Source organism: Solea senegalensis, linkage group LG20 (assembly GCF_019176455.1).
Source record: "Solea senegalensis isolate Sse05_10M linkage group LG20, IFAPA_SoseM_1, whole genome shotgun sequence".
In the NCBI taxonomy this organism is placed as follows: Eukaryota; Metazoa; Chordata; class Actinopteri; order Pleuronectiformes; family Soleidae; genus Solea; species Solea senegalensis.
Window position 1 is genome coordinate 6982416 of NC_058039.1, and position 22770 is coordinate 7005185.

The 22770-nt window shown below is 41.8% G+C and overlaps 1 protein-coding gene across 2 annotated transcripts; it reads right to left on the bottom strand.

The window, feature by feature from the left end:
- Window positions 1-2659: 2659 nt before the first annotated feature.
- zbtb10 (zinc finger and BTB domain containing 10) lies at window positions 2660-21400 on the bottom strand. Of its 2 annotated transcripts, XM_044052779.1 has the most exons (5): window positions 20445-21400; window positions 13144-14173; window positions 9023-9088; window positions 7074-7249; window positions 2660-6045 (listed from the first exon to the last, which is right to left on the bottom strand). In XM_044052779.1, the coding sequence occupies exons 1-5, from the start codon at window positions 21108-21110 to the stop codon at window positions 5764-5766; spliced, it is 2220 nt and encodes a 739-aa protein (XP_043908714.1). In that variant the 5' UTR covers window positions 21111-21400; the 3' UTR covers window positions 2660-5763. The 2 variants fall into 2 exon arrangements, with proteins under 2 accessions (XP_043908714.1, XP_043908715.1); XM_044052780.1 differs by lacking the exon at window positions 9023-9088.
- Window positions 21401-22770: the final 1370 nt, after the last annotated feature.

Here is a 22770-nt window from a genome sequence, read left to right on the forward strand (position 1 = left end):
GAGAAAAGGGAGTGCAAACAAACTCTCCCCAGGTCCGGGGCTCCGGTTTCAGCCTTCCATCCGCAGCGGCTGGGGGGCCATGGGAACACGAAGTGCCAGGGGCCCTGTGTCAATAAGGAACAGTAGTTGAACACAATGGGGGCCTGCCTGCAGACAACACCGCTGACAGACACCCACACAAAAGGCACAGTGAATGGGAAGGAGGCCTGTGTGCGCACACATGTACTTCCACACACACACACACACACACACGTAGAGGAAAAGAATAGGGCAGTGTGTGGCTGCCCACAAGGCCAATGTTTGATGACTGCTTCTGTGTGTGTGTGTGTGCACGAATACACTCAAACACACGGCAGCACTCATGCCCATGAAGGAGTAAACAACACGCCATAATATAAAAGTGAGGCTTGTAAACAGTTTAGGCTTAGAGCACACAGTGTGTGTGTGTGTGTGTGTCACAGAACAGCAGTCAACTGTGCTTTAAATGCATTCTTCCAATTAGTTAGGCTGGGAGCCAAAACGATAGATGACTTTATATAAGAAAACAAGACCTGAAAGTGTCATCATGGACACACACTTGTCGCCAGTCCACGTGGCATTAGTGGCGTCCGGGTTGAGGTCTTCCTCACGTCTGTGCTGTAAAGAGCGGTTAGCAGACTTACTGTTTTCAATTATTTGGAAACAGTTTGGTCGTTCCTCTCTGTCCTTTTGGCATTTTTCACCCCAGACGGCTGCTGCTCACTGGACACTTTTTTGGGCCATTCTGTGTAAAAAAAAAAACTCCCAGTAGAGATGAATAGTTTCAGGTCCTTGCCATAATAAAGGTAAATAAAAATCAGTGCGTTCTCAATCAGCACACCTGATTCTAACGCTCAGCTCGTCAGCAAACACTGCAGAAGCCTGATAACGACCCGTTTATTTCAATCAGGTGTGTGGGAGCAAGGCAACTTCTAAAACATGGACCAGGATTTGGGAAACATTGATGTAAATCACCTGAGAGAAGGAAGGAAATCTGCCATTAAGGATTAAGGATTAAGGAGTGTTTTGCTGTGTTTACATGACTCGTCCACTAGAAGAACCGTTTTAACTCTAAGTGACAACTTGTATCTAAGACCTCAAAACTTTAAAATCATGTTAAATCAAAAGTTTAAAAGTATTTAGTAACAGGCAGGAGTCACTGCACTATTTTATGCATTTATGAAGCGTTTTGCTGGTAAAAAGCCACTGCCTCAGTGAGAATAGCGCCATATTTCATCAGTACATCAATCAATTCTTCCAGTCAAGTGGCCTCACTCCATAACTGGGACAGTGCAGAAGCTGAGGGACTGAGCTGAGAGGACATGTGAAGAGAAGTACTGCCACCTAGTGTCAGCTGAGACAGAACAGACACGTAATAATGAGACCAAACAGCAGGTGGCAGCACTTTGACTTGACTGGATCACTACTACTACTAACTTATTCTTCCTTCTTTTTTAAAAATAAAACCTTGGTTGATAATCATCTCGTGACCTGATGTCATTTTTGTGAACCGTCTGAGCCTCAGACTCTGAGTGAAAAAAACAACACAACGTCTATCTACAGAGCAAAATTCAACAAATAGCTCACACACACACACACTAATCTATCATTATCTAATAATGTCATAAAATCATAGTTACGTTTCATTCATTCATTCATTCATTCATCGTCTACCAAATTATCCTTCACATGAGAGTCATGGAGGGCGCTGGTGCCAATCCCAGGTCACCAGTCATTCACAGGACCACATAGAGACAAACAACCAGTCTCATATTTAGCATCTTAAAGTGATAATTCAATATTTTACCACAAAATGACTTTGGTAGAAGTTGAAGTGACTTTTTTTTTATAATATTACTCAAGTTGAAGTCTTAAAGTATATGACATTTACTGTACTTAAGTAGCAAAAGTCATCTTCTTCTGAGGTTTTAGAAGTAAAAGTATTGGAAGCTCAGTGGTAGGGTGAGTTGTCTCTCAACTGGAAGGTTGTGGATTCAATACCTGGCTCTGCTAGTCTATATGTGTCCTTGAGCAAGACACTGAACCCCACGTTGCAGTGTGTGAAAGGATGAAAACTGTAGTGTAAAGCAGCTCATCAAGACCAGAAATAATAATACAAACTCTTCTTCTTCTGATTTTCTTTGGTAGTAACAAAGACGGTTAGAGGAAATGTAGTGGAGTGAAAGTTGCAAGAAATACAAATAACAAATATGTGCATGTTGTACTTAAGCAACAAAGTATTTGTACTGCACAGTGTTGTAATGCGTTACATTTCATCACTGCAAATAACATCCAGCCTCACTCTCACACCTATGGTCAATGTAGAGTGTCCAGTTGACCTAATCCTTAAATCTGCATGTTTTTGGACTGTAAAAGGAAACCCACAACACACGGAGAACATGCAAACTCCATGCAGAGAGGCCTTGTTCTGACCGGGTTGCAAACCTGTGTCTTCTTGCTGCAAAGGCATTGTTCCTTTTCTGTCAATAGATAAATAAATTGGTACATTTCCACAAAACTATGTCATGTCAGCAGATGGGATTTTGTAGGATTCGGTCTTTGATGCCATTTCTTACCTCCAACCTGCACTCGTCCCCCAAATCTGCATCAGCATGAGTATAGTAACGAGTGGACAAAACAGTTTAAAGCAATATCAAAGTTTTATTCTTAAAATGTAGTAGAGAGGAACAGTAGTACAATTCAGAGAGAAAAGAGGAGAATGTAATTCCACCGCTGAAAACCTTTGATAAAAACGTAAAAAGAGTAACCTGAATTTGCTCTGTGTTCGGAGGGCACCGAGGAGTGGCCCGACGTTTGCATCACTGTTAAAAGTTCGAGAGAAATTGAAAAATACAACCTTTTAGCAACAGCGTAAAAAAATACAGCTGGGGAAAAAAAACCTCTGCTTTACATCTGTAGTGTTTTTGCTTTGTGTGTGTTTTTTTTTTTGTTTTGTTTTTTGTCGTCGCCGTCGTTCCATATAACAAATACAGCATAAAATTTCAAAATGATACATCATAGTTGTTTTTTTTTTTCGAGTTTCATTCATTACAGTAAAATCAGTAGGATGGTAAATAGTATCAAAAGAACAAACAAAGACAACAGGATGGCGTGATGAACAAGTACACAGCGTGAACGGAGAGAGAGAGAGAGAGAGAGAGAGGGAGAGAGAGAGAGAGAAAGCGGAAGGTTTAAGTTCACGGAAATGAACCGCCATGTCCGGAGGTTCGTGGCTGACTGTCAACGAGTTCCATTAAGTAAATTCACTAGTTAAATAATATATTCTTCATATATATATATGTATATGTGTATATATATATATATATATCTTATTCTCCACACACACACACACATATATATATGTATGTATATATCAATAATATAACCCCTCCCACAGTGATTTGAAGGAAAAAGTGACATCAAGAGGATGAGCATCTCTGACTTAAATATATCTTCTTCCACTAAAGAGGAAAAGGAAGTTTACACATTGTCTGTATCATTAGCACTTCAGTACGTAATCCACTGCATATGAACAGATACTGCTGTTCCAAGGTTTTAACCCGCAAAACAATCCGTGTTTCTTTTCTTTAAAAAATATGTGCTTAATGAGGGAAAAAAACAAAAATGAGAAGGAAAACATCTGTGGAAAGAACAAAATTAAACATAATATGTATCTAGGGTAAAGTGAATGATTCTGTAGCATATAAACATTAAAAAAAAAGAAATCTCAACAATTACAGACACGAGCAAGGATTTCTCTACACTAAGCAAGTTTTCACCTGGCTTCTCTTATACATTATATTTCAACAATAATTAAAAAAAAACAATTTTGGTTGGACAAATAGAAATTAACAGTCTTGATTGCATTTTGGAGTCAATATATATATATATATATAATATTAAATAACAAAAAAAACAAGAAAATGTCTAATAGAAAAACATTGCGCATTGGAAGAAAGACAACAGTTTTTATAAAGTTCCATTCAAACTCCGCTTCTGCGGGGGAAAGCAAAAAGGAAAAACAAAACGAGAAGAAAAAATTATTTTCATTAACGCAAAAGTAAGTGCATGTCTATGAGGTGCCATAGAACTTCACTTCCTGTGGAACAAAGTGTTTTTCTACCTGGCAGACCTAAAAAAAAATCAAATCAAAATAAAAACAAACCTACATCAAATTAAACAGATGACACCTCGTGTGCCTTTTAACACATGAAAAATGGAGTTTCGTTCAGAGTGAAAACATCACACAATCAGGACTGATCCGCACGGTTCTCCCTCACAACATAATGTTCATTCAAGTGATTCAATATATATATATATGTATGTGTATATATATATATATATATACATATACACACACACATACACTGTCTTTACTATATAACTCAGTACCAAATATAAACAAACGTATAAAGGTATTGATATCTACTTAGGTCCTCAAAAACATCAATTACAAGTACTGCCGGTAGTTCTACAAAATGGCGTGTGTGTGTGTGTGTTTGCATTAAATAAAAATAAAATAAAAAGCTTAAAAAAAATGGCAAAGCATACCTGATAGTCGCCGTAGCACAACAGTGTTCTATAGTTTAAGCTGATTACATATACGTATAACTGAGTCAGTTTAAGCTTTATGATTATAAACATCATATATAGCCTGTAGGTCCAGTATTCTGCAACAAGCATTACAGCACCAAACGTTTCATCATTTGGCAAAATTCAAGCTTTAAGTGAAAGTCAAATGCTTTTAATAAAGTGTTACTGTGACGCCGTGATTTGAATAAAGCTAGCAATAACATTTCCCCTTGTACTTTCGCTTTTTCTTTCGTTTTCTTTTTTTTTTAAATCAATCTTTTTTTTTAACCGCTTAACATAAAAATCTCACGTTGTCTTCTCTCTTTTCTTTTAAGCGTATTCAGTAGTTTTTGTATCCTGCGTGATCTTGGTGTGCGGTCTGTTTGGCATAATATCGCAGCCCTCTTAAATTAATCATAAATATGGCTGTAATACATTAGAGTCACAAAACAGATTTTTTGGTTCCAAGATTTTTGCAGGAACAGAACAAAGAGAAGAGAAAAAAAAAAAAAAAGAGGAAAAGAATAATATAATATTTAGCGCGTCTAAACAAGATCTACAGAGCAAGTTTTAAAAAGTCTTCCTGTCTGTGATAATGCTCTTCCGTGTAGCTCTACAAGCACCAAGCCATATACTCTCAGAACGAGCAGCACACAGCAGCTATCGCTGTGCATCTGCTGCGGACAAAAAACAACAGAAATAATAATCATAGCATTTTTATAAGACCATAATAACCTCTCTTCATAAATTAAATAATTAACAGCTGTCTTTTTTTTTTCTTTTATCTTAGATGATTGGCCTAGCCCAACTCAAAAAACAAAACTACATCATCACCCTGCCCCCAAGTGTCCCCCATAAACAGGAAATAAAAAATACATCACCAAAAACCTGATTCATCATATTATTAGTCATTAGAATCTTTCTCTCGCGAGCTCTGGGCCCACAGTTGGACACATTTTAACATTAATAAAATCTGTACATCTCGGGAGTTCCCACTCCAAGAAAGCTTTTTTTTTTCCGTATTTTATCCATCTCTTCGTCATATATACGTGCACAATTAAGTAACCTCGAGGTTTGATAGCACTTTGGAGTTGATTGTTTACCAGCTAGTTTTTGTATACATATATATTAAACATCAAATTTTATTTTTGTTTCTCAAGCTTGTTAAAATTCTTAGTCCTTTTCTGGGGCACCACCAGCGTTGCCCTCACCCCAGTTTGATTGGTCATTGTCGGTAGGCTCCTCCCCCTCCAGGTCCTCCCCTTCCTCGCCCTCGAAGTCTTCGTCGCGAGGAAAGTCCATGCCCTCCAGGCCCTCCTGAGTGGCCTGGTGTGAGTCAGCACAGTCCGCACACACACCGTAGCGCCGCGAGCCGTGGCGGATTCCGACGCTGGCTGCGAGCATGAAGATCTTCTTGCACACCATGCACTTGTACTTTTTGTCCTTCTTGTGCACCTGTAGGTGGGATTTAGGAGGAGATGGAGTGGGTCAGATTAGTTCAAGGGTTCATACACTTCATGCATTTTGATTGTCAGTTTTTATGCTTTTCCAGCATGTCACAGCTGTGGTACATCACATATTTAAAAAAAAATCAAAGACCAATGCAATCTGGTATTTTTTTACTGACCGAGAGTCAGATTGTGCTTATTGACCTTTGTACAAAAGTACTATTCTTCAAAAACGTCTGGAGGAATAGTGCGACATTTTGCAAATTTGGTTCCTTGCTGACAATTACATAAGAGGATTTATCCACAGATAAAAACGTAACATGAGCATGAGGCAGCTGGTTCGCTTAGCTTCGCTCAGCTTAATCGAGCTAAGGCCGTAGTCCGACTAAGACAGCCAATCGGACTACTTGCCGAGTCCCGAATATACATGCGGAGGAGAAAATCGATGTATTGGCCGCGCACGTCTGACTCCGCCTCCACAGGTGGCGTTGCATTTCTCTATAAGCTAGTGCGTATTGAATCAGTTTCCCGTTGACCTTTACGTCACAGAAAAACAAACCGATGGACGATGAGATGGATGGTTCAGTACATTTCATACCTGCTGTACATGTTCATGTGATACAAATTAGATGGAGCATGGCTCTTGTGGTTACTGTGTTGTCTGAAGAAAGACGCCACCGCCGTATGATTTCCAGCGACTGCACTGCAGTTTATACGTCGTCTCCTATTTCCGGGTCAACCGGGAGTAATCGGACTATGGATTGCATTATCCAAGTATGTTAGTCTGACTAAGACCAGCACCATTGTAGTCCAACTAGTCTGACTAAAATCTGACTTTTAACTGCTGCATTTATGATTTGCTTAAACATATGTAGTGTTAATTAGTCTTTTGTTGGAGACCCCTGCAAAAACAATGTGGAGTTAATGTGCACTAATGTAATCTAAAGTGGCCACAGCACTATTGTGTAAGATAGTTAGTGCACATAACATGGTGCAATAGGAGAAGATACGACAAGTTTCCATATGTGGACTCACCAGGGAATGTCTCTTAACGTGCTCCCGGCGGGTGAACAGCTTGCCACAGATGTCGCAGCTGAACGAGCGCACACCCGAATGGATGATCAGGTGCCTCTTGAGCGTTCGCCGGTGCTTGGCGATGTAGTTACAGTGGGGGCACTTGAGCTTATTGAGGGCCAAGTGTGAGGACTCACCTGGGCAAGACAAAAGAAAAAAAACAAAGTGCTTATTCAACAAATAGTCAATGAGAGACAAAACTTAGTAGCTTATCATGCTGAAATGTAAAAATCTGATTTGGTTTATTTCCATCCCTGAATAAAACAAATGATTTGTGTTTGGACTGAACTTTAAACTGATGCGCCTCACGTAAAAAACAAGGCAATTTGCTAGATTTAACGATCCACTGCCAAGAGAAGGGCGAGGCAGGAATCAATATCTTGTTTATCACATCACATCATTGGGGTCAGGATGCATGAAACCATTAGAGAGAATGCAAGCGTTTAACTTTGATCCATCAGTCAAAGCTATAAAATGCGTTAAATCGCAGCGATACAACCAATTACTGTGGCGACCATGCAGTCTTCACATTTCAGCTGTAACTGTTGCTAGGTAACTGGCACTTGTCTGAAGCTCAATTTAAATGATATAAGGGGTCTCGCCGTGGCAGTGTTGAGACACTATGTGAATGTAAAAATGCAAAAGAAAGGCATCAAGAAATCTTTATACAATCACTTTCTTTATTATCCCTCCAGGGGTGTTGATACTAAAAAAGCAGCAGAGGACAACAGAGTATTCAAAACGAGTATGCAAGCTATTGATTTTGAAGAGGCTCCGAACAGACAGGAAGTCTTCATCTTTAGGAGAGTGGGGTGACAAGGCCAGGCCTTTTGTTTAAGCCAGGAAGCACACAACAGAGGCGTTGTCAAGGTAGGTTGCTAGGGGGAGGAGGGGTTGATGAGAAACAGGTCACCTGTGTATTCACTCTGCTTGTGTGTGTGGGGCGCACAGCAGAGGAAAACCTTGTGGGAAGTGTAATGAGCTCTTAATTTAGGAGGAATTAGAGGTTGAGGATGCTATGCCCTTTTCACCGTCACCTATGAAGCACAGAAATAAGCTAATAATATGTGAATGATATTTGCTTAAAATAAAAGGATTTAAATTTTGCAGCGTGGGCCCGATTCCAAAGTCTACCAGTAGAGCAGACTTTGGGCTGAAGCAGAGTTTCCTGTTGTCATTTCTCTCACAGGAAGTCTCCTCAACTCTTCATCCATCTATCCATTCATTCATTTCCGTCCACGAATAAAACAAGCAATACGTTTTCATTTTTAACCTTTCTAACTAATTTACAGCTCTGTACACAACTGCACATGCACTGGTCCTTTTTGTGTTTGTTAGTTTGATCCTCAGGAATAAAAATGCCTTGCTCTATCCACTTTCATATCTTTACTTATCAGACTGGAAATGGGGTGATGCAGTTTACTTACTACTTGTGCATGCATTTAAATGCTGGTTTGAATAGATGCATTTTAGCTCAGTTTCTCTAAGACCTTCATCCACACAATACGTCTTCAGGCTATATTGGTGTTTTAAAACATTCTTCTTCAGTGTTGAGCAGAAATAATCTGCGTTCAAACACCTGCAAATTAACTCGTGAAAACAGCTCGTCTACTCAGCAGCTAGTTGTTTAGTGCCAGGTCATTCTTCAAATAAGGAACAGTGATGAGGAAAAAAAGAAAAAAGACAGCACTGCTTGTAATCTCTTATCTATGTTGAATTACCTGCTGATAATACACCAGACTTCTGTAAAGCTAAAACAGGACCAGCATCCTTTGACAGAAGTCATTTTAGGTTTGAAAACGTTGGGGGAGTGAGGAGGCGGGACATACATGTAGCAAAAAGTGGAGCATTTAAAAACAAAACAAAAAAAACTGCAAAGTATCTGTGTGCCTGAATCTAAATGTTCTTACCATTCTCCCAGGACTCCCCTTGCTGTAAGTCTTGGATGATGCTATACGGGATCTGATTGGCCAGCTCTGGGAAAGGGGTAGGGTGGGGTTGGGGCAAGAATAGGGAGAGGGAGAAAGAGATGGTGAGGTGGTTGATAGTGTGTGTGTGTGTGTGTGTGTGTGTGTGTGTGTGTGTGTGGGGGTCGTTCACCTCACAATGCTTTGTGTGTACAAAACTAACCACCTCCCACATGGAACAATGGAGGTTTCAGTTAACAATGTACACACACACACCCACACACACAGACAGACATTTCCCTGCTATACTGTATGTGAAGCAGTGTGATCCTCAGGGCAGAGCATCAAACTAATGGTGTAACCAGGGCTCCAGTGGAGTGGGAGGGGATCAATTAGAGAAAGACAGAGTCGAGCCCTCACAGCAGCTCAGCTTTCTCTCAACTTTTGTGAGCACTTGAGTGCGATCACCTGTGTTTGTGTGTGTGTGTGTGTGTGCCTGGTTCCTCCAGCATCAGTGCTTTGAGTCCATTAAAGACACGCCCCTGTGAGTGTGAGTGGGTGTGTGTGTGTGTCTATTCTCCCTGGGTCAATATTTGGAATAGTGAGGACAGCCCCAGAGCATTAGAGTGGATTATAGAGGGAAGGGAACTGCCCCTGGCAGCTTTGCACCTCGCAGGCACTGGGGGAGGGTCACTGTGCATGCGTGGGTGTGTGTGATAGTGCACTCTTTAACTGAAACTAGTGTGTATGCAAATGCGTTCCACCTGCTCCGTGTGCAGCACCCACCCCTTTAAACAATCCAACAGTGTTGTTTGGAGAAGACTCAAGAATTTATGGGCCACGAGTGAGTGTTGGCTGTGGGTTCAGGGTGGAAAGTGCAGACAGAAATGGTGAAGTACTTGGAGACTTGAAGTCAGCCTTCACTTTCAATAGGTTGCCTTCCTGTGACTGTGTCCAGCTGCCTCTGCAGTAATGTTCTCTTTTGTGTTAAATCATTAACGGTAGTCATTTTTTCTTCTGTTTAGTAAAACAATATTTGAGTAAAGCGCGTCACGGACATTTTATGTGACGCAACAATTAAGCACTATAGGAAATGGGAGACTGCATGTAGGAGGACATGAGAAAAGGGTTAGAGATTAAAGCTGAAACCTTTGACGAATGACACGTTCATACATGGTACTGGACCAATATTTCATGTACTCTATGTGACATTCGTGGCCGGTGAGGTATGACTACACACGTTCAACTAGGATTGAGCACAAGATACAGCAGCTTTCTTTCTACCCAGAACAAGCACATTCCCCACACAGCTGGATGACACCAAAGTCAGCTCATCCACCATTTCTTGGGAGACTGACACACCTATTTCAGCCGGTGTTATTTGTACAATCAAAGGGTGAGGAGAGGCTAAATGATGGAGAAAAATAGAAAACCATAAATTCAAAAAGGGAGAGAAATAATGATTTAGATTCTCTACTCATCATATAAAACAAAACGGTGAGTTCAACTTTCACATTTGTTTTTTTAAAAAAGAAAATGGAAAGATCTATGGGGAACACTTCTCTTAAAGGGAAATGAGAAAAAGTGAACACCCTCTTTTTACAAGGGGAACTGAAAAATGCTGTACAATGTGACACTGCTCGTAATCCGTCCGTAGAATTCTAACTTCTCAATGTGCCACACTGATTTCTTTCTACTAGCATAAGAAAAGGGTAAGAGCCTGTGCTCTCACGCCGACATCAAAGAGCATCAGAGATAATTTGTTGCACATTCTGGCCTCAAATTCTCTGGACACACCACCTCTTCCACATGTCGTACAACAGAGCATCCCTCAGTTACAGATTTTCAGTGTTTCTGAAAACAGCAATAAGTGATTTGACTCAAGACTGGAGAGAAAGTTATTTTGGTGAGCTCGTCTTCATGAAGAAAAAAAAACCACGTAAAACTAGCTGCTTTTTAACTCTCCCTCTCTCCATTTGCCCACTCAAAGTCTTTATTTGGAAAAGTAGTTTACATTAGAGACATGGAGCTAAATACCAAAGACACATAAGGACAAGAAGGTTGGGGAGTCAGTGAGCATCATCTGTCCAGGCTACTATAACGCCAAGAATCACTTTGTGAACACATTAAAGTGAGCACTAGGAGAAGTTGAAGGCACTAAGAGCATTCAAGTGCATTTAGGGAGGCCTGGGAGAAGAAATGTTTTCCCCTGCATTCTTCATTATCCTGCATTAGGGAGGACTTCTGTCTCACCCATTTACGGGCGCGCACACACACACACACACACTGTTGTCTATTTTTTTCTTCTTTTTTTTTTTTTACACACATTTTGCTTCACACATTGCCTCCACCAGTCAATATCACTCCACTTGATATGTGATATTATTATGGTTCCAGGGAGTACCATGCTTAATGTGCAGGAGTGGGCTGCAGCTGTGAGGAGATTATTAGAAGCGGTGCACTGTATGCAGATAGGATAGATAGATTAAGAGATATAAAGCACAAGGTGTCAAAGGGTAAGCAGGCGGAAGGAATATGGAAAGGAGAGCAAGAGAGTTATATCAACTAAGAATGAATGAAAGCTACTTAAAAAGTTAAAGGCATTCTGTATTTTCCCTTTCTCTTCACAGCAGAAAACTATAGGAGGAAGTCATTTTAGCACTCTGTCCAACTCTATTTTAGGATCTAGTAAATTTGTGTATTTAATTCAAGTATTTCCTACTACAAAACAGCCAAACAGGCCAATCTTTCTCAATTCTCAATACATTTTCTCCAGATATACCAGCCATCCATACACTCCTTCAGCATTTTCAAGCACTGAAAACAGACGTTTGGAAAAGAGAGACCTTTGAAAACGATGACACAGTAACTCACATTCACTTCCCCACTGGCTCTTATACGCCACAACTTGACCATTGGATTTGAACAAAAAGTTGTTGTTTTTACATTCACTTTCACTTTCACTAACCATTCTCAACAGAAATGCTTGCTCTTAATGTTCAACACGCTTGTTTCTCATTTTTAGTAATTCTTCCTGAACCCAAGAAAACTTGCATGTCTTAAGTTTGTCATGATATAAGTTCTCAGGTGTTAGTATGGATGATGAAAATGTACCGTCTATTATTATGGATGTGGAAACACAGCACTGCAGGTGGGTGTAACTTTCAAAAGCCCCCTGCTTTAGAGTGATTAGCAGAGCTCATGACAGGGAGTGAGTAACTGGTTAAAGGCTTGAAAAGCAAATAGCCACACCGTAGGTGCAACCGCAGGACGTTAACTGAAAGCCTTAAATTCATACTCTTGCACTGTGATCAATGATTTGACTGATTGGACCAGTGTTTCGCACTGCAAGCGATCACAGAGTTTAGCCTCTTAGCACTAAATTGCATTCGCTGATCCCACAAGTTGCACGATTATTGTTAAAAAAATGGAGGTAGGCAATTCACATTTTTAGACGCAATGCCTTCAGTACTAGATTGAAATGATGCCTGTAATAACTGCTAAGAAATTTTAATGTGTAGAAAAGGTATAGCTATACATAATTCCTTCAGAATAGTTTTAATTAAGTTTGTTCTGTAACAAAAAGAGGTTGAGCAGGGGAGACTACTGTCCCAGAGCCAGACTAATCTTCTATCTTGCCAAAATTCACCATAAAAGGTCAAGATATTTATTTTTATTAATTCAGTCTCTCACAGCATTACCGTATGATCTCTGTGTCTAAAAGCAAAGAGAAGGATTGGTTGTCACAGAAGGGTACTACCACCACCACCACCACCAGCTCTTTGAATGGTGCTGCTCTCTGACCCAGATCATTTGTTGAGCTTTATGCACTAAAGGCTTAAAACATGCAAAGCTGTGTATTTGCTGGAAGTTTCATTAAGTGTCTCAAACTATTACATCTTAGCAAGGTTTTCCAGGAGGAAAACATGTATTTCACGGCATACATGTAGAACGTCAAGTCAAGTGAAGTCTCCAAAGTAAAATTAAAAAAAATACACTTCCACTTTCAGAGTATGCGAGGGAAGTAAGAGGAATAAGAAATTCATGAGTTAACTGTCATGCAATATTTTATGGGAGAAGGAACTGGGAGTGGAGTGTGCAAGTTGTTCAAAGTACAAACTTACCAGCATTTTCAGAGAGGGAGGAGAAGTCTTCTCTGGGGTAGGAAGCCGAAGGCTGGATGAACATCCCCTCATCGAATCCCTCTTCAGGCTCGGGTGGGAAGTTGTAGACGAAACGCCGCGTGGTAGCCTGTTTTTTCCTCCGCCCGCTTCCAGCTGCAGCATCTGGTGCCTCACGCTTTATTGCTGCAGGTGCCGCTACACCGTCGCCTGAGACAGGCCCGTTCCAGATGAAGACCTGCGCCTGGTCACCCACCGCCCTTGTTTCATTGGTCTCTGCTGAATCAGAGGAGTTGTCGTTGTGGTGGCTCCAGCTACCAGAGGCTCCAGGGGTCACCAGGGCACAGCCCTCATTCCCAACCACTGTCACCTCTATGTCGCTGGTCTCCTCTTTCACCCTGCCATTTTCATCTTCTTCATCAATCGCGCCTTTCACTTGGTTGCTGCTGGCCTTAATCGACAGCTTTGACAGGATGCTTGTGGCCCAGAAGTTGCTTGGCTTCCGGTCCAGCCTTCTCTGTCCCTCTTTGGCTACCATCTGCCGCTTGTTGTAATCCACCACTACAGAATCTGGAGCCTCCTGCTTGCTGCTGATATTCAGTGCATCCTTTATAAAAGCTCGACACGACTGAACAACTTCTGTCATCTGAAGGTAACTAGCAACAGACATCACCTCAATGGCATTTTGGCTTGTAAGCAGCAGATTCCCAGAGTAGAGAAAGTCGAGGATAACGGAGAAGCCCTGCACAGCAGCAACATCAAGGTGTGTGACGGTGGCCTGGTCCTGGGCCTCACTCTTGGTCAAACAGTAGAGGGTTTTGAAGTAGCGGCTGCCCGCCACCAGGATGTTCTTATGTGCGCGGAATACCTGGCCAGAGACGACTATGTTGACATCACAGAGGATTCCACTTTTGCGTTGCTTGTCCAGCTCTTGGAGAAGCTGGTAACAGTAAGAGTTCTCATTGGGCTTGTTGCGGTAGTCTTCCTCTGAGCAGTTAGTGGAGGGGCTGGTGTTATCCGATGGCCTGGTCTCCTTTTAGGGACAAAGAAAGGAAGATGGTGAATGATTTTCTTTTTATGCTCAAGCAAGCAATTTGCAAAAACAAGCATAAACACTCTGCCCCACACACACTCTGCCCCACACACACACACACGGTTCCAAGCGTGACATTAAAGCGCCTGCCCTAGGGGTTAAACAAGTTTGACAGGATTCTATTATAGAGGGTGTACAAGGTGAAATGTAAAGTGTATTACTTCAAGGACAGGTAATTTTTGCATAGCCCAGGAAAATGATTTCCTTGTAAACAATTAAAACAAACTAATGGATTAACTGTAATCAACTGTAATTAAGGGTTAATTGGGAATGTACTGCTTTTCAGGTGTATAATTTAACACCTAATGTACTGCAACACTGGAGAACAATATTTTACAATAACTGCCATTCCTGCTTTGCAAGTATTTCCAAAGCTGGACAGACAAGGCTTTGCCTCCTTTAACTTGAATATAAAATTGACTGTAGTAAAAGGCCTGCTGACAAGCATTCAAAGCGGACTGTGAGATGGGAGGATTATTGGCAATCGCATAGAACTACCCTGTAACGGCACCACTTTTCCTCCCCTGCTCCCCCTAACAGGGCAAAGGGCCAGCCTGGTACAGAGCAGAAGGGAGGAGAGTGTATATACAAACACACACACACGCAAACATGCTCATATGGCATCACATAGCTTGGATTGATATGAATGTATATCTGCTTTCAGAATGTACAGCTCTATAGAAATAACATGCAACATGTGCAGCATTCTATATTGTAGTTTTTCAACCCAGTGCACATAGAGAGCAGCGTACATCTCATTTTAGAATTGTACAGCAGATGCTCTAATCCAGAATAATTCATATTGCTCAAGCCCTGCATTTTTGCTCCCACATGCATGAAAACACACATACACCAAGCTGCCTACACATACACACAGCTGGGGTTTCAGCTCGTGTAATTCAGATTAAATCCATTTCTCTGAGGTCCCCACCCAGCCCCCACCCCTGCTCCCTCCACACTGCAGCTCTTGTCCAGGCTGGCCTGGGCACACAGTATAGTATAGGGGGGCTTATCATCCTCTGCCACAGCTGGAGGGGGAGAGAAGGGATGAAATGAAAGCCAGAATAAGGGAGAGATTGAGATAGATTGGATAAAATGAAAGACAGACTGAGGAAAAAAAAGGAAAAGGCAAAAGTGGTTATGCTTTGCAGGCTAGATAGCTAAAGGATAGAAAAAAAACCCAGAATAATATAAAAGTAGAGGGGCGGACAGAAATAAATGTAAAAAGAGAAAGAGATGGAACCTACAAAGGCAAGCTTGACAGGACACATGCAGAGAAAATGAGAGACAACGAGGCAAAGGTTGCAAAAGCAAGACATTGAGCCTTGAGAAAAAGGGCGGAGGAGAAAATGTGGATCAGAGGGGGACGAAAACCTAGCACAGCAGAGAGGAGATGGGTCACCCCATTTTAGCCTTTACAATAGCCCATGTTCTCCCTGAGGCTCATTGTCCACTCACTGTAGGCCTTTGTGAAAGGGCTCAGCACTCACTCTCTTATTACACAGCAGCTCCCACTCGCAAGCATAGAAAGTAAGTACATGTGGGTGAGGCAAAGAGGATGAGGACAGGGAAGAAAAAAAAATGTCCATGATAAACACATCAAAGCCTCTGGAGGGGCATGATGATCATGTTGAGTACCTCTGGTGAAATATATTGATGTGGTGAAGGGCAGTGCTGTCACGACAAGATGACTTGGACATGCTTTTGGTTTTTGCAGCAGTTTGTGTCATTGCCTCTCCCATTTTATTAAGTTTACGCCTAGAAAGTTTTTTATGTGCTGCCAAAACGATGATGTTTTCAAAAGTCAAAACCCACAAATTATTCACTTTTAATGACTTCTTTGACAAAGCTTAAAAAAAGAGAGATTCAGAGAGCTTGTTATAATTATTAAAAAACGATAAATAATCGATTAATCGTTGCAGCCGTAGGTTAAGTAGGATTTGTTTTTTGTTTGTTTTTTTAACATGGTGTACCGTGAGCTTCCCCACACCATTCATCACTTTAAACCTCCAAACTGCATTACTGCACACAGCTTTTACCCATTAGAATCATAGCAAGACAGTGGGCCAGAGAGGTAAGACTCTGCGTGGCAGTTTTGATATGAAATGTGTGTTTGTGTGGACACAGTGATTGGAGTCAGGATAGGACAGCCTGGTACTGGATAAGTTGCTCCATACTGGCCTCATCAGCAGCATCATCCTGTCTCCAGATGTGCCACGTGTGAGCAGGGAGCTTAAAGAACCAGCAGACCAACCCAGCACAACAGATGCTCGAGGCAAAACAGGCAATGTGGGGACAATATCTACCTCCCCCAGTCATGACGTGGCTGGGTCTCTGTATTTGAGCCATAGATGGTAAAGGTGGGAGAACGAGCTGCAGGAGTCTCAAAGACATAAGACTCCTTTGATCTAGGTCAAACATAGTTCGTAAAAATTCTATAGTGAAAGGCCAATCTGACCTGACTTACAGGTGGATTTTAAACCAACCAAGATGGCCATAAATTCAACCTTATTGACTCCATAGTCAAGATGTGCTGCAAAGTTGGAGAACAGAGCCCTTCAACAAAAATAAACCACAAACCCAAACAAACCACAAAGCCCCAAGGCCAGTAGAACCATGACAATCTCTCAGACACACCTCTAACAGATCATGTGATACAGTAATGTGCCCATGCAAACCAAATGACCCACTGGAGCCAGTTTTTGTTTACCTTTTAAACACACACACATACACACATACACACACATTTGCCTCCATCCTGTCCTTCATTTGTCCCCACCCAGCATCAATTCAGTCCCAAGGCCTGCCCAGCCCAGAGGCCAGCTCCAGTCCTTCCCTAACTCATTGCATCTACTGTATCCCCAATCCCCCCCCCTCCTCGTTTACCCAACCCGTCTGTTCGTAGATCACAGAACAATACTGCAGTGTGCATTTGGCCCAAGGTGTGGGAGGGCTGCACCGAGTGTCTCCCGACCTCCTAACAATGCCTCAACAGAAGAGGCAGGGGGGACAGGGGAGGGTACAGATACTGATGGATTCAACAAGAAGAATTCTCCCTCTGGCTCCACCCCACCCCATTCCCCTGACCTGTGGCCCCCAATAAACATCCCATCTATCTGGCAGACAACAGACCTCAATGGGTAGATCCCCTTCCCTGCGCAGGGAGACGTATTGTTAACAATGAGAATGGTGTTTGTCTCAACTGAAATCAGGGGTTAAAAATTACTTGCTCAGCCCCCCATACCTGAATGTCCCTCCCGGGGAACAAAGTGGTGTGTTATCTTATCACAAACCACCATGTGATAGGTTAAACATTTTTTGGCTGTTAAACCAAACAGGTCCCCACACATTATATAATATAACATGACGTACTTTTTCCTGTGCTGGTTTGACCACAGGTCGGACACAGTTGGGCTTTATGCAGATGTCGCTTTTAGAGAAGGGAATTTAATTTGCGATTGAATAAAGAACAAAAAGAGAGCGAGACATAATAAAAGGAGTGAGTGAAGACAGACAAAAAAGCATATGGAGGAAGGCTGTGGAGAGCTGAAACTAACTTAATGCAATAATTATGCAGAGTGCCTCTGTGTGTTGTGATGTATGTGGAACCACAGTTGTAGAATAGACTCCTTCTGTACACAGTGAAGAAAAGGGATTACTCTGAAGCAGCAAGTATGGGTTTAAAACATATGTTAAACCCATGACAGACTCATCTTCTGTACGAAACGGGTGTCGGGGTTTTGTTTCAGCATGCCATTTTACACAAATTATGAACATAAAGAAAAAGCTGTAGCTAGAGAACAAACCAACTTAAACAGGTCTTAGAGACATAATCTTATCTTACATTTAGTCAGAGAGGAGCAATGGTCTAATGTCGCCTCATCTCACCCCTTAGCCAGTGAGCATGAGGAACAATCTGAGCACAAGACTGTATCTAGGGAATTAAGGACAACGGTCCCCTTCTCCAAGAAGACCCACATTTACCACAGCTGCCCTGGTGTGCTAGGGCTAATCAAGTTAGCTTTAACAAATGCAGCAGAGGCCTGACTAACATCAGGAATGGGTATATTGAACAGGACACTGCTATGATTCCCCTTTAATGCACTGCTCACAATGGAGTCCAGCTCAACATACATGCTGCTCATTATTGCTGCAGTGTTGTATATATGAAGGGAATTAAAGCATTAAACACAGTCTAAGAAAAATTATGCTGAGGAATATGAAATCAGAACATCAAAACAAAACTGATTCAATACAGATCAGAATTGAATTTACATCAGTTATGCATGGAACGTCATCTCTCAGGCCCCATCCTTCACAATGGCCTGGATAACCTCTCACTACAGTGTATGGGGTCCTTGTTGCCGGGGGGGGAAAAAAAACACACCAAGCTCCTAATACACTCCTTCTGCTCTCCTTACCAACCAGTGATGTGTACAAGTTAGCCAATCACATTAAGTCATTCTGATTAGTGATTGCATGTACAAGGGAAGGAACTAAATGTAGTAGTGCAATCCTCTTCGCTCACAAATTAGAGTCAAATAGCACCCTGCACTTAATTCCCCTGACAGGTCAGACTACTGTCAGGGTATGAGGCTGTATGAGACTGTATATGTATATGCTGTATAGATACTGTAATGTACAAAGTACAGTAAGTAACAGTGTTATTTTTCAATGTAGAAATAATAGGAGAAACTACACTGCAATAAAAACAATTAACCAATGAAAAAGGCTGCATGTCCTTAGAGATTATGTGCAGCATATGAAGCTGGATTGGTTATTTTAAACTAAGCATTAACATTTAATTGAAGAACATACACAGTCAATGACTACAACTAACTACATACATAATCATTTATGTTGTTGATTTATTACTAGAATAATGATTAGATGTTTGATCCATAAATTGTGAAAAATGACAGTTGGTGTTTTTCCACACCTCAATATGACGACATCCTCAAACGCAAGATATTAAATAGAAAACATTCCCATTTAACAAGCTGAGAAATCAGACAAAAAAACTTCAACTGGATTAGAAGATAATCAACATAGTTCACAATTGTTACAGGCCTAACTTCTAATTGGGATGACATAAGGTTCCAGTCAATTATATAATAGAAGGGCCCCTACTCATAAGATGTGCCTCTAGGGCCCATTAATTGAGAAATGTGGATTGACAGAGTCAGGTGATGCCATGTCAGTCTTTTTACTGACATCAATTTCTCTCATTTAAACCTATTCAAAGGGCTGCATAGCCTCTGGGCCAGCAAGCTGCCAGGGTCCAGGCAACGTGATTTACTCTGCTCCTCTTGTGCAGCCCTGCAAGTGTCACCATCTATGGATTTTTGGGGGTCATTTTAGCACAATGCCTCTAATTTAGTTCCCCAAAGGGAGGAGGAGGAGGAGGTGCTGCACGAGGAGGAAGAAATGCTCCAGAGGTCACCCGGGACTTGGAGCCAAGCAGAACTGAAGGAGGAGGCCAAAGGCGAGGGGGTTGGGAAGGGGTGCGGTTCCCCAAAGGCCGAGGGGGTCGAGCCCTTGCCAATGTGTGACCTTTAGCAAGCTAGCGATCAAGACAGCTGCTGATACAACAATAGAATCTGCTGTACAGTGAGCATCGAACACAGTTCTCCGAATCATAGCTATTTACCATTACACGTTACTGACTAAATAGGACAGCTGTTATTATCAACAGCTATTTGTGACATGCAGCGCTTTCCCCAATACAGGAAGCAACCTCCGGTGTGACAGTAGTTAGCAGGTGTCAGACTGGAGCAGGTTATTCACTGATTTATAAACACTAACATTTTATAGTAAACTGAACCAGAGATAGCACAGCACCCACACTGAGAAGTGACTGAGTGCGTTTTACCTTTCAATAACTCAGTTAGTCCGCATTAGCTTCGTTAGGGGCTTTCCCCTCCCGTCATTAGCGATCTATCTCCGGCGACACAGCAACGCTACAAGCTGCTAGCAGGGCTAGTTGTTAGCTCGGGTTAGCGGGCTGGTGCTAGCTAATTAGCTGAGAGGGGGGTTTGTGGAGCTTAGGTGAGAATAGCTTTGATTCGGCTTATGAGTATTTTTAAGTTTAAGTTGTACAAACGGACACTATAAGTGACAACACAGACTGAGACACATGTTGTGACAAAGGTATTAAACGCGACGCAGGTAAAGTGAGCGAAGGCGACACGGACGTGAGCTAAACGGTTACCTGTTTGGTGGGGTCATTCCTGCCGTGTTCAGAAGACAGGTGATGTCTCAGCAACAAGGCCCGCTTGTAGTTGCGACTGCCTTTCACCAGCTCATCGCTGTTTTTAGTGGCAATGTTGTGACACCAGGAACAAGACATGAGTCCCGTCTCCTGGCAAAATTTGAGCCATGGAAACTCTTGCAACCACGACGCATGGAAGAGTGAGTGTTTCTGAAGCAACGTCTGCGGTCTCATCTCTACCCCAGATTTCCTGGATCCCGTCTCGCCGCTTCCCGACTCCTGACCGGCGGCGTTGCTGGGACCGTTCCCCGTTGTCCAGCTACACCCCTCCCGATTCCCGTCCACCTCGGCTTCCACTGAGTCGACACGATCGTCGCCGTCTCCGGCTGCCCAACTGCCCCCTTCCGGGTCCTCTTCTTCCTCCGCCTCGGGTTCCGTGCAGTCGCTGACAGACCCAGTGCCTTCCACTCTCCGCTGCGACGGTCCTTTCGCCCCCAGATCCCTGTCCTCCTCTTGATCCGGCCTGTTGCCGTTAAAATGTCGGTCTTGACAGGCCGGGGCCTCCCAGCTGTTACAGTTCCCCCCTCCGATGCCACTGGAACCCGTTAACCCAGCTAATCCACCTCCTCGGAAAGCCAACGACCTGCGGTTTCTCTCACCGGACATTTTTCTTAATATGTATTACAATCTTCACTTTCTCAACAGTATCCACCTCCGAAAAAAATATGTATTTGCAAACGATGTCTTCCCCGAAATAGATAAACCGTCGTCGTGTCTTTTCTCCGCTTTGGCCCTCCCGGTGAGAGTATGTAGGTTATGCGGAAATAAATAAAGGTTTTAAACGCATAATGAATTTCAGGGTTCTCGCTGCGTCCGCGCAGGCCCCGCAGAGGTCGAATGGCAACGACTTTCCTCCCCACAATGCACCTCGAGCAGAGAGAAAGGGGGGTTGAAGAGGGAGGGACGGCTCTTTTAAAGGAAGATGGGGGTGCTGTTGATCAGCGAGGGGTCTGGCTGCACCCTTTTCCCGCATGTTTTTGATATTATTATTATTAATAATAATAATAATAATAATAATAATGATAATAATAATATTGTTATTATTATAATTATAATATTGTTATTATTCTTTCTTTCTGTCTCAGACCACAAATGCTGACTTTTGTTACCCACTTAAGCTCCTTCTGCTCACATAGGGTTACCATCTTATCACTACTGGAATTCTACACACACGTACATTGTATGTTGCACGTTCAAATGTATTAACTAGAATATCAAAATATTCTAAGGTGAATAAATAGAAAGTATAATAATGTCAACAAAAACAGCAATTATTCATTAAATGTGTTCTTTTCATTGGGAAGTCAGATTAAAATTAAGACATAGTCAGTTATAGAGGTAGATTATTAGTATTTGTTTATATAAATCAGCATTAGCCAAATATTATTTAATTTATCAATCTCTTTATTTAATACAAGTTTAGACACTTTACTTCTCTGGAACTTTGATAAATGCTGCTAGGTGTGCCAAAAGTAACATAGTCAGTTTGCTGTGTCATACATAACATTTATTTAAAATGTATAGTTTGCATTGCAACCCAGACACAATATGTGAAATGGAGTGTTTAAGTAAATAATTACTTTCATTTTCATTTTTTATTATTGTCTATATTGTTATTGCAACAATAATTAGATATTAATTTATCAATGGATTAAAGCAGCTGCAGATTAAAGAGCATGTAGAATATGTGTATGTGTGATTTTTCTGGCTATTTCTTTCTCAAAAATGTTCTATTAATACGGTATTACATTAATATTAACACTCCATTATGGAAGGGCAGCTCTCTTTTTCTAAAAAAAATATAACTTTATCATAGATCCTATGACACTATAATATATAGCATATCCACATACAATATCGTATATTTGTCCCAGATACAGGACACACAAGCAATATGTGAGTTTAATAAAGTAATTGTGATGTGTTGTTATTCTAATGTGAAACTGGCACCAGAGTCAAGAGAGATGTTATAGCCTGGAGTAAAGTTTTCTCCACACATTAGCATTTAATGTTTCTCCAGTTTGTTGCTGTTCCTTGTATTCATGGGTCCAGCAGGTGTCACTCTTTCACGTCAACATCCCTGTCTCTCTCTCGTGTGTGCGCGCGTGTGTGACACTTGACATGGTTGAGTGTATAGTTTCAATCCTGTCCAATTAATGGCTTCATACTCAGAGTGTGAACAAGAAGGTTTTGATTACAGTACGGTGGGGGTTGTATACCCTGCTGTAATGGATGAATTCCCAATGGGGTAATAAGGCACATCATG